The 12622-nt window shown below is 49.3% G+C and overlaps 1 protein-coding gene across 1 annotated transcript; it reads left to right on the top strand.

Moving 5' to 3' along the window:
* Positions 1-64: 64 nt before the first annotated feature.
* On the top strand, positions 65-5941 carry ABHD15 (abhydrolase domain containing 15). Its single transcript, XM_058705648.1, has 2 exons — positions 65-1927; positions 4985-5941. The coding sequence occupies exons 1-2, from the start codon at positions 1059-1061 to the stop codon at positions 5508-5510; spliced, it is 1395 nt and encodes a 464-aa protein (XP_058561631.1). The 5' UTR covers positions 65-1058; the 3' UTR covers positions 5511-5941.
* The last annotated feature ends 6681 nt before the right edge of the window (positions 5942-12622 follow it).

The following is a 12622-nucleotide window of genomic DNA, read 5'->3' as shown; positions in this document are numbered from 1 at the left end:
TTTCTTACCCATCCCTCGTCCCCCCCCCCCCCCAGTTGCCAGTTACTGAACCGATGAAGGGCCTGCAATCTATCCCCTGCCATGGCCCCATCGTAGGGTGACAGGCATCCTTCTCGCAAGGCACCCGAGTGCGTCTTTTCCCCGAGTTTGGGGCTGTTGCTTCTGGGGAGGTCTTTTTCAGGGAGCGGTGTTGAGGATTTCTTCTATCTGAAGCCAGGCTCCTGGGGAACCCTATGCTCCCGGTGGGGGTGGGGCGGGGGCGGGATAGAGACCACACGCTGATGCAGGCAAGGGAACGAGCCCCTTGCAGCAAACCAGCTGTTGGGCGGGACGCCGGCTCAGCCCTCGCTGGCGCTGAGCCGGACCCCCGCCCAACTGGGCTCTCGCGCAGTTGAGGGTGCCCGCGGGGCCGAGACGAACACACAGGTCAGAGAGCGCGGCCAAGCCTCGGGAGGGAGGCGCGGCTGGTGGCTCCGGCTGCAGCCGCCCCGCGGGAACGGGAGAGCCCGCGCCCTGAGCTGTGGTTTATGCACTTCTCCCTTTTGCTACTTCTCAACTGTGGCCCCTGAGGGCGCAGCGACTCAGGGTCTACCCTCGCAGCTACACACCAAGCGGGGCAGAGGCGAGGGGTCGGCGCGGACTCTGATGCTCATCCCCGAGTCCGGATCCTCGGTCTCCGAGTCTCCCCACTGTCTGCCGACAACACCCCACTCCTCGGCTCGCTGCCCTCCCCACTCCCTTCCGGCCCTCTGGCGCGTCCTCACTCCCTTTTTGTGGCCTAGGCTCCTTTCACCCTCTGCTTCAGCTTGTCGCAATCGCTGTACAAAGGGCCAGGGGCGGGAGTGGGGGGCGGGTGAGGGGAGCCGGGCCCGAACTGGCTGCCTCTGCGGGGCCACGGCCAATCCGGAGCGTCCACCCCCCACCTCCGCGCAGGAGAGCCTGGGGCAGCTGCCCGCCGCCGGGCGGAGCCGCGGGCAGAGCGGGGAGCTCGCCGAGGGGACGGCCCCGCTGCCTTCCACCCGCCGCCCGCTATCCGCCGGGGGCTCTCCCGCCTTGCCATGCCGCCGTGGGGCGCCGCCCTCGCCCTGCTTCTGGCCGCGCTCGCCCTGCTCGGCCTGCTCGCCCCGCGGCTGCGGCGCGCCGTCGGAGCGAGGACTCTGCCCGGGCCTCGCGGCCGGGACCACGAGGAGGAGGTGGACGGCAGAGGCACCGCGGACGAGTTCAGCGACGGGCGTGAGCCGCTGCCCGGAGGGTGCAGGCTCATCTGTAAGCCGTCGGCGCTGGCCCAGTGCCTGCTGAGCGCCTTACGACATTCAGCAGCTCTGGAGCCGCGCCCGCGTTCCTGGCTCTCCGGGCCCCACCTGCAGACCCTCTGCCACTTTGTGCTGCCGGTGGGGCCGGGGCCTGAACTGGCCCGAGAGTACCTGCAGTTGGCGGACGACGGGCTGGTGGCCCTAGACTGGGTCGTGGGACCTTGCCCCCGGGGTCGGCGGGTCACCAACGCCGGGGGCCTTCCCGCGGTGCTGCTGGTGATCCCCAATGCATGGGGGCGCCTCACTCGCAACGTGCTCGGCCTCTGCCTGCTCGCCCTGGAGCGCGGCTACTACCCGGTCATCTTCCACCGCCGCGGCCACCACGGCTGCCCGCTGGTCAGTCCCCGGCTGCAGCCTTTCGGGGACCCGTCCGACCTCAAGGAGGCGGTCACTTACATCCGCTTCCGACACCCGGCGGCCCCTCTGTTCGCGGTGAGCGAGGGCTCAGGCTCAGCGCTCCTGCTCTCCTACCTGGGCGAGTGCGGCTCCTCCAGCTATGTGACCGGCGCCGCCTGCATCTCGCCGGTGCTACGCTGCCGCGAGTGGTTTGAGGCCGGCCTGCCCTGGCCCTACGAGCGGGGCTTTCTGCTCCACCAGAAGATCACCCTCAGCAGGTGGGTAACGGAGGCCCCAGCCGGGCAAGGGGGCAATAGAGGTCTTAGGGTGACCAAGAAACATTTCTGCCTAGTATTGAATCAAATAGGTTTAGGGCAGTTTGAGCAAAGTTCTCCTCACACAATTTCTGAAGCTGCCCTAACCCTCTGGTCTACACAGAACCAGGGAAACAGGTTTAAAAGCCATAGATGGGCTCGCATCGTTATGCTAAAATAGGGACTCCTGGCCTGGAGCGCGTGGCCTCACCTCAGCCCCAGCGTGTCCTAGCAACCTGATCACCTGCCCCACCTGTAGCAGAGGCAGCACCTGACATTTACCACTTAATTCACACAGTTTGTCAAATCAGCAAAGAGGCCTCTGGAAGCAATTACAAATGATTATCCAGAATGTTTCCTTCCAGTATCTGAGACTGGAGGTGACAGGAATCAGAAATTTGGTGTTACGTGATTTTTAACATTCTTTGGACTTGACAGATGTTTTGCATATTCCTAGGTATATTGAATCCCAACATTTAAAGAATATGTCAACATAGTTTTTAAAAAAAAGTCTCCAAAAGGAGAGCAATCTACCATTATTGTGACAGGTGAGACTTTGGCACTGAGAAGGCCTGATCGATGTTCCCACAGCAAATAACCACATCTCAGCATGCACCATAGCTTTCCTAGGAAATGGCAAAATGAGATCAAAGACATTATAGCAGAAAGTGTGGTGTGCAGAAAGACCTGGGATGTGCAGTCAGAACCACTGGGGTTCAAATCCTAGCATTGGGTAGGTGCTCAAAAAGTGGTGGCAATTGTGATTTCTCTTTCCTCTTTTTTTTTTTCTTAATTTTTATTAGTTAAAAATTTTTTTTAACGTTTTTATTTATTTTTGAGAGAGAGAAAGAGAGAGAGAGAAAACGAGCAGGGAAGGGGCAGAGAGAGAGAGGGAGACCCAGAATCCCAAGTGGGCTCCAGCCTCTGAGTTGTCAGCACAGAGCCCAGCATGGGGCTTGAACTCATGAACCTCGACATCATGACCTGAGCTGAAGTCGGACAGCAACCCACTGAACCACCCAGGCACCCCTAAATAGATTTTTTAAATGTTTATTTTTGAGAGAGAGAGAGAGAGAAAGCACAAGCAGGGGAGGGGCAGAAATATATGTGTGTGTGGGGGAAACAGAGGTTCTGAAGCAGGCTCTGTGAGCTGACAGCGGAAAGCCCAATGCAGGGCTCGAATTTGCTGCAAATACTTAACCAACTGAGCCACCCAGCTGCCCCCTCTTTCTTTCCTTGCCCCATTTTGTTGTGAGAAGGCCAATCCCTGAGCTCCACAATGGCCCAATGCTGTCACGGCAACCCAGAACTTGTGAGGAGTTCAAGGGTAAGGTGTTCTTATATGGCTTAATTGCCAGTTTCCATCCCCAAATGACCACCACCAGTGCGGACTCTGGGCACCAGCTGGAGTAAGGTGAGAGAAGTGGAGAGGAAGTCTGGGCCTTTAGGATCTGCCCTGCCCATGGAAAATTGGGATTGAAAAAAAGGGCAAACCTTTTTGAATGTTGTAGGAGACACACATCCAAATTCAACTGGCTTAAGTTTGGACTGAACCACCCAAAAGACTGAGCTGCCTGTCCTGGCCCCCTTGTCAGGGTGCTGGGCTGTCTCCATGAGGGTGGAAACAGCAAAAATGTCCCTCTTCCCCAGAGCAGTAGCTCTCAGGCTCCCTTGTGGGAGGTTACCCTGTAAAGTAATGATACTCCCAGCCACTTCCTCTGCTGCTGGGCCCTCTCTAGGAATACCTGCATCACTGCTCAAGGCCACACTTATTTGCCATTATCTGGGCACCATATTAGGCTTTTTTTTTTAAGTTTATTTATTTTGAGGGGAATGGGGTGGAGAGAGGAAGAGACAGAATCCCAAGCTCGAGGCGGGGCTCAAACTCACGTGAGATCATGACCTGAGCCCAGATCAAGAGTCTCTCAACAGACTGAGCTACCCAGGCACCCCCAGCATATTAGCTTTAAAAAAAAAAAAAAAAAAAAAAAAAAAAGGCTAATATAACCTAAAGTAAAATGTTAACGATGGGGGATGTCACCTGCTGGTTTGGATAGTCTGAGCCAGGGAGCTCTAGCAGGGGTTCAGGAGGTGAGAATTCAAAACAAGTTCCCTACAGAGGATCAGAAGTTGTGATCAGGAGGAGAGCTGTCACACTATGGATCATTAGCTGTAAAGTCATTTGCTGCCCCAGGGCTGGGCAGGTAACGTCAAGAGTGGCAGGCCTGGTAGGAACTGTGACACAGGAAAAAGGGAAGAGGTGCACTGCTTGTTGCCCTGAGGAATGCCAGCCCACATTGCCAGACCTTTCCATTTCCCTTGAGAACCCAAGTAGCTGCCTTTTATGTACAACCTCCTGGTTTTAAACAATGACGAGGCACCTGGCTTGGTCAGTCGGCAGAGCACGTGACTCTTGATCTCGGGGTTGTAAAGTTGAGCCCTACATTGGGGTGTAGAGTTTACTTAAAAAATAAAATCTTGGGGCGCCTGGGTGGCGCAGTCGGTTAAGCGTCCGACTTCAGCCAGGTCACGATCTCGTGGTCCATGAGTTCGAGCCCCGCGTCAGGCTCTGGGCTGATGGCTCGGAGCCTGGAGCCTGTTTCCGATTCTGTGTCTCCCTCTCTCTCTGCCCCTCCCCCGTTCATGCTCTGTCTCTCTCTGTCCCAAAAATAAATAAAAAACGTTGAAAAAAAAAAAAAAAATAAAATAAAATCTTTAGGGGTGCCTGGCTGGCTCAGTTGGAAGAGCACGGGAGTCTTCATCTCGGGGTCATGAGTTCAAGCCCCACTCGTATAGTGGGTGTAGAGATTACTTAAATAAAACTTTAAAGAAAAAAAAATAAAATCTTTAAATGATGACAATGAAATGCAAGTTTTAAAAAATATTATATGGCCAAAGAAGGTTTCTGTGGCCAGAATCTGGCCTGTGAACTCCCCCCCCCCCCCATTACTTCTACTATCAATTTGTTTTCTCATTCTTCCCTCTCCTTCCTACCTTCCCTGTTCACCTTCTTGCTGCCAGGTACGCCTCGGCCCTGCAGGACACAGTGGACACCCACAAACTGTTCAGGAGCCGCTCCCTGAGAGAGTTTGAGGAGACCCTCTTCTGCCACACCAAGAGTTTCCCCATCAGCTGGGACACCTATTGGGACCACAACGACCCCCTCCGGGATGTGGACGAGGCTGCCGTGCCCGTGTTGTGTATCTGTAGTGCTGATGACCCCGTGTGTGGGCCCCCAGACCACTTTCTGCCCACCGAACTCTTTCACAGCAACCCCTACTTCTTCCTCCTGCTCAGTCACCATGGAGGCCACTGTGGCTTCCTGCGCCAGGAGCCCTTGCCAGCCTGGAGCCATGAGGTCATCTTGGAGTACTTCCGGGCCTTGACTGAGTTCTTCCGAACGGAAGAGAGGATGAAGGGGCTGAGCAGGCGCCGAGCTTCATTCCTAGGGGGCCGCCGTCGCTGGGGAACCCTGCAGAAGCGGGAGGTCTCTCCCTCTTCCCATCTGGAGGAGATCTTTAGCTGGAAGCGATCGTACACAAGGTGAGACCTGGCCCAGGAACATCCCTAGTCCTGCACAGAAGAGCAGGGCTGGGCACGCCAGAGTCCTGAAAAGGTGGTGAGCACTGAAGGCGGCAGGCGGTCCCAGCTCTTGGCCACTGATTCAGCCCCTTCTCTCTTGAACTGGTCCGTGGGAAGAGATGGGACTTCCAGCAAGCTGGTGCTCACTTTACCCGGAGAACACTCCTGCCCCAGGCTTTGCTCAACACATCCTGGCTCTTCCTGGTCAGCAGCTGGGCTGTCACTGTCACTGTCTCTGTCTCCTGTCATCAACCTCCTAAACCAAAGAATAGCACCATTTAAGCCATGGATTCAGGAGAAAATACTCTCTCACTCAAAAGGACTACAGAGAAGATGGGTTTATGTATGTCATCGGGGAGCTGTGTCCCACATAAATAATCAGCTCTGTGACCCTGATTCTTGATCTGGAGCCACTCACTGCAGTGAGGACAGGATGTTTGTGTCTTAGTCCCACTTCCCTCATTTGGTTCTGTGGTTGTGGCTCTCTGCTGACTTCATGCTGTGGCAGCTGTGGAAGCTCCTAGAGCGGTGTGGCTGCGTCAGTCTTGCGTGAGTGTGAGAAAGGCGGCAGAGGCAGTGAATGCTTGCTGAGGCTGGGGTGGTGAGGTTAAGGTATGGAGTGAATGTGTCTGTGCCTGGAAGACTGAGGTCCTGTCTTCCGGACTAGTTCTGCAAATCTTGGTTGGGCAGATCTGGGGCTTCAGGCGAGGACCTCAAGCCTAGAGAGATCGATGATTCTAGGAAGAGGAAGTCCTCACACACAGTCTGCCAGACCATGGTTCAAAGAGCCAGACACTTAGGTACTCTAGCTGCTCCCTCCAGTACCGTTCCTGGAGGTTATTCCGGAAAACCTTAGCCAGAGCTATTTTTCTTCTGCCACATGGGCTTTCTCTAAGTGGCAAAAAGTATAAATCTTGTATCTTTGGTATTTTCTGGTTAGTTGCCCTCTTTTCTGACCCTACTACTAGTCTCTTCCTCTCCAGAGCCTGGAGAGACACCTGGGGCCAGGGAAAGCAAAAGTTCCAAGAGGTTGGCTGGTGCTGACCCAGTGATTTATGAGTATTTCCCATTACCAAGTTTTTCTGGTCAATTTATTCAAAAGGCCATCCGTGTAGATGTAGAAAAAACTTCCTCCTGGATCTGGCCACTCAGTGACTGGTTTTATGGTGTTTGGTTTCATGAGGAATAATGCTGAAGATCAGAGTAAACTAAGGCATCGTACAGATTGATCCGCACATCCTGGTTTGGATTAGGCCATTAAACAATAGGGCAGGCATCTAGTTCTATGTGTTGCTAAGAGCTTTGCCCTGAAGTTTTATTTTGTCATCAAGAAAGAAGACACCTGCTTTGACCCAAAGCTCCATCCTGGCCTCACAAACAGCAAAGCAATTTTAAAGAGGAGAGATGTTTAAGGCTTGATATGAGGAATTCCTGGAGCCATAATTTTCAGGTTTAGATGATCTTAGTCCAGCCTTCTTCTTCTTCTAGATCAAATAGGAAGAAACTCTGAACTATCCAAGAATCTCCCCCGAAATGCAGACAACACTCAATTGTATCGAAAGCACATTATCCTGTCATGAAAAAATGTCTTCCCTTCTTTCTCATTTCTTGCTCCTCCTCCTCCACATTCCTCATCTAACATTCTTTCACCATTTTTGAGCAGGAGAAATAGCAAGGAACTGAAATCTAAAGGAGCCGTCCTACTGCTGGTTATCAGCCTGGCACAGGGCTTGCTGAGCAAGAATTACTGACATCTGGCCACCCCTCTCCCCCAGCATCTGGTATAGTGGGGATTTCAATTAGTCAGGGTCCTGCAGTCCCACATGCAGGACCTAGGATCATTCAGAACTGCCTGCAAAATGGGAAGCAGCCCAGTGGTTTTTAAGCTCGCGGCTTACAGAGCCCCCAAGGGCTGAACTCTGGATTGTTTCTGATATCTGGTATCTGGCCATGGGACTCTGGTTCTTTAAGATAATAGCTTTTGGGGAAATTGTAGTTGGCTTTCTTTTCCTTTATTATAAGAAAGTAAGTTTGTGGGGGTGGGGTGCATGTACATACATATAAAAATTTCCTTTCAGTTGTAGCCCAGGCTTCATTAATTCCCTTCGACCCAGGGCCCTAATACCTAAACCCTAAGGTATTTCTCCTCCGTGTCCCTTGCGCCCCATGTGCTTATAACCTATCTTAGGAAGCTACTTCTTTCTCATCTTCCCATCACTGCTTTTTCAGCTCATTTTGCCAAGAATGTGCAGCCCCTATCGGGGCAGGTTTGGGTGACCCTGTCCTTCAGTGTAACAATGAAGGAATCGCCCATATTGGCTCTGCATTGGTTAATAGCTAATTACATGAAACCAGCCAGAAGAACCCCAGAGAGAATATGTGATCCTTGAACAAAATACCAAGTTATGAGGTTGAGGAAGGAAAAACCAAACAACAAAACAAAACTAGCCTCAGAGAGGGCACCAGAACAAAAACAAAAACAAACAAACAAAACTGAGACAACCCAAGGAAGTACCTCTGAGTTGGGAGTTTTCCAGGTCTCAAGTCTTACATGATCCTCTCAGGCCCTCATTCACTTGCTTGCCTTCCTTTTGGTCTCTTCATTATTTATTAACACCTTCAAATGGTAAGAGAAAACAAAGAAACAAAAAATTCCCCAAAACCCCATGGCTTAAAGGAGGCACGATCTCAGAAGTAGGCTGAGTCCTCTGTCTCCTCACATTGGATCAGAGTGCCAGAAAGCAAACAGTTGCCTCGGAAGGTTGAGTTCTCAGTAGTGAGTTATGATCTCTGATACCTAAGACTGTGCTAGCTAGAACTTAGATTCTCTTAAAGAGTTAGTATTTTATGTATTTATACGTAGGTGTCTAGGGGGGCTTGGCCAGAGACAGTATGAAAAACAAAGCACCAAATCCTCACTTTGAGGAGATACCATCTCTGTTTTGGGTGAAGGTATCCTTTCTAAGATTTGAGTACTGTTAGAAAAAGTCATGACACAGGAAGTATCATTTTGGCTTTATATATAACCTCAAAATTACCCCAGAGTCAGGATCTCCTCTGTACTTACTTTCCACCCAGACCACAAGAGCCTTTTTCAGTCAGCCACCCTTAGTAACGCCAAGGTATCTTCCTTTAGAAATGAACTTTAGCCTGCATTCCTCTCCCTGCTTAAACAAGCAGACACAATTGGCCACTTTGGTAAGACTTGGTAACAATGCCAATGAGTATTTGTGATTCTATAGTCAAGCCACAATGGATGGCATAAGAAACCTTCCCTAGTTATCACAGTTTTCGAGACAAGATTGAGAAGTTATATGTAGGGAGTGCCTGGAGATGGAATGAATGCCTCAGGAAGCAGCAAGTCCCACGAAACTGGTGGGACATGCAAGCTGGACTGCCATTTGGCACACATCAGAGAGGGGACATGTGCTGAGAAATAAGGGGGGGCCTAAATTAGTTTTTTTTTTCTTTTAATGTTTATTTATTTTGAGATAGAGACAACAAGCAGGGGAGGGGTAGAGAGAAACTCCCAAGCAGGCTCTGTGCTGACAGCAGAATATGTGAGATCTCTAAAACGTGAGATCATGACCTTAGTCGAAATCAAGAGTCGGATGCTTAAATGACTGGGCCACCCAGGTGACCCACTTTTTTTTTTTTTTTTAAGTAAGCCCTACACCCAATGTGGGACTTGAACTCGCAGCCCCAAGATCAAGAGTTGCCTGTTCTACCGACTTTGCCCCAAGCCAGCCAGGTGGCCCAAGGGTGATCTAGATTAGATATAAAGTCTCTTCTCATCTGAGAGTTGGTGAATTGAAATAATGCTAATGAGCTCGGTAAGTTGCAAAGACTTTTGGTTGGTTGGAATCAAGATCACAGACCTGTTCCAGATTCTGGGAATTGGTAGACATAAAGATTTTAATGAAAATAACCTTGCCAAGGGGCACCTGCCTGGCCCTGCTGGTGGAGCATGTAACTCTTGATCTCAGGGTTGTGAATTTGAGCCCCACGTTGGGTGTAAAGATTACTTATAAATAGGGGCGCCTGGGTGGCGCAGTCGGTTAAGCGTCCGACTTCAGCCAGGTCACGATCTCGCAGTCCGTGAGTTCGAGCCCCGCGTCGGGCTCTGGGCTGATGGCTCGGAGCCTGGAGCCTGTTTCCGATTCTGTGTCTCCCTCTCTCTGCACCTCCCCCGTTCATGCTCTGTCTGTCTCTCTCTGTCCCAAAAATAAATAAAAAACGTTGGAAAAAAAAAAAAAATTTAAGATTACTTATAAATAAAATCTTAAAAAAATAATAACCTTGCCAAAGTGACCGAGGATGTTTTTCAGATACCCAACAATTATACTCTAAAGTATCCAGGAAGCACTAAGAGTTTGAAAGAAAAATGGAATTTCATTAAAAGAAACACAAGACACTAACACATCAAAAACAAATGTCTCTAACCCCTCTGTGTCCAGCCTTCCTGTGTAATGACGTAATACCCTAGTACTTATCACCATTGTGGCCGAACAAAAACTTCTAACTTGTTTGCGTCTGAATAATAAATTGCAGTCTCCCTGCAACAATGGAATGTCATTATTTTTTAAATCTCCAGAAACAAAGGCTCTGTTTGTCTTCTGAAGTCCTATGTGTACTGAGCCATGCCTGCTTACCCACCTGCAGAGTTAACAGAGCCTCGCTGCACATTCTGTTTGCTGGCTGTTGCTTCACTTCTGTACATCTAGCTTTGTGTTCTCAGGCACATCCAGTGGCAGCTCTGTTTAATCAAAAACCAGGCCTCCTGCTCTGGGCTAATAATTTCCCAGCAAACTCAAAATTCCCCAATCAATGATACCTACAAAGAGATATTTTCCAGTGAGCAATTAGTTAACTTGGAATAGAGTACTGAAGAGGTAGCTTGGAGATGTGGGTTCTATTTTCTACTTTATCTGTGACTCATAGGACTTTGGGAAAGTTATTTTACAAGTTGTTCCACATAAAGAGATTGAGACTGTAAATAGGCCTTAATTCAGAAGGTCTGTTGGGATAGAATAAAATAATAAAAGTAGGTAGGTCCCCTTGTCCAAGTCTAGTTTGTCAATCAGAGCTCAAAGACCTCTAGGATGAGGTGGCATTTGCCTTCAGACGGAATGTGTTCTCCAATTCTTGCAAGGCCAAGAAGTTCCAGTTATTAATTTCATGGTAAAGCTAGGAAGGCCTGCATGAGCTGAGTCCTGGGCTGCTCAATTGAGGGCAAACTTTCCCCACCCCCTGCCCAAACAACGAGTGCACACACACATTCTCTGATAACCATGTTATAGCTAATAGGTTGCACATTGGTTCATTTGTTCCAGCCCAAAACTGTTTTCCTAGTTCTTATAAATGGTCAGAAAAGACGTGGCTTTAAGATCTCATCATTACTGGTTATGGGGCTAAAGCCCAGACCCCAAATCAGTGCTGTTTATGCCATACTTTGCCTTTTCTAGTCTATCACTGGCTGAGATGACAGTAAATAATGCCCATTTTAGACTTCATAAAGCATGGTAACGAAAGGGGAAATAATTCGTCTTCAGAGCTGCTTAGTGCACAGCTCTGCGGGGAAACCACACACGTTAATCTATAAATGGCACCCGTAAGGTTATTGCATAGCCTGCACAGCCTCAACACCCTCAACACCCTCAGCAACTCTGTTTTCCTCTACCATTAAGAACAAGTATCTGCAGATATAGTAGCAATTAAAGTCACTAATTGGCCACTACACATACAGAGACCCTCCTTTTCCAGCTGGCATCTCTGAGATGCAAGTGATAGCCTTAGCTTATCGCCACTGTGGCTGTGGAGCTAGCCAAACGCTATGGCAAATTTTTATTTATGTTCAAAATTCTTTTACAGTCAGGATAGGTTTTTACAGCTAAAGCATAGCTTAGAGCATCTTTGATGTGTTTAGACAATGACAAATTAGACATTTGGGTTGTTGACAGGGGATATATAAGCTACAAGTTTTACAGTACTCTCCTTCCACTACAGTTTGAAGAGCCCAAATGTGGGGAGAATGAAGAAATTTTTTTTCCTTAATGTTTTTTAATGTTTATTTTTGACAGAGTGTGAGTGGGGAAGGGAGAGAGAGGGAGACACAGAAACTGAAGCAGGCTCCAGGCTCTGAGCTGTCCGCACAGACCCTGATGCAGAGCTTGCACTCAAGGACTGCGAGATCATGACCTGGGCTGAAGTCGGACATTTAACCGTCTGAGCCACCCAGGCACCCTAGAAATCTTGTTTCTTAAACCTTTTTTGAGTTCCTCCAAATTCTAAGTAGGAGGTTGGAAATGCTGGCCATAAGAGATCTGGGATCTAATCTTGGATCTCCTGCATAATTACACTATATAAAATGTTAATGTAGAAATAGCTCAGTATCAACACACTAGAAGTTAAAAAGCCGTGTTAAAAAGTTAAAAGTACTTTTCAGACAGTATTCTCTTCAATAAAGCAGGTAACAATTCTACTTTTTAAAATGACACTTAAAAGTTTCTAGTTAGGGGCACCTGGGTGGCTCAGCGGGTTAAGCGTCTCTTGGTTTCAGCTCAGGTCATGATCTCACGGTTTGTGGGTTCAAGCCTCGTGTCAGGCTCTGCAATGTCAGCGCAGAGTCTACTTGGGATGCTCTCTCTTTCCTTCTCTCTGCACCTCCCCTGCTCACTCACTCTCTCTCAAACAAACATTTAAAAAAATGTTTTCTAACTAAAAAACATGAAACTCCCTCTCCCCAAATTAGCCTCTGGCAAAAATAGTCACTTTAACAGTGTTTTAAGCAATGGGGCTAGATTAGAAATTTGCCCCAAACAGGGGCAGAAAATATGATTTTCAAATTAGGGAAGGTAAAACCACCCAGATGAAATGACCTTTTGAAGTTCTGTACAAGGTCCATGAACCACATACATTCATGTGTGTGTGTGTGTGGTGGGAGGAGCTGCAGTTACACAGACTAGAACATGGGTCTGTATAAAACCGCAGAACCTGCACTGAACCACCAGAACCTAAATGAGTACCACCTCACACCCACAACACAATCAGCGACTTCATTCTCTGGGCAAAGAGAAT

Source organism: Neofelis nebulosa, chromosome 16 (genome assembly GCF_028018385.1).
Source record: "Neofelis nebulosa isolate mNeoNeb1 chromosome 16, mNeoNeb1.pri, whole genome shotgun sequence".
NCBI lineage: Eukaryota > Metazoa > Chordata > Mammalia > Carnivora > Felidae > Neofelis > Neofelis nebulosa.
Note: the sequence above shows the minus strand (reverse complement) of the source record. Positions and strands in the feature narration are given on the sequence as shown.

Bases quoted from the DNA above. Each gene is read 5' to 3' on its own strand.
- ABHD15 (XM_058705648.1), top strand. From the start codon at position 1,059: ATGCCGCCGTGGGGCGCCGCCCTCGCCCTGCTTCTGGCCGCGCTCGCC. The intron at 1,928-4,984 runs GTGGGTAACGGA...TCTTGCTGCCAG, and splicing joins CAGAAGATCACCCTCAGCAG to GTACGCCTCGGCCCTGCAGG.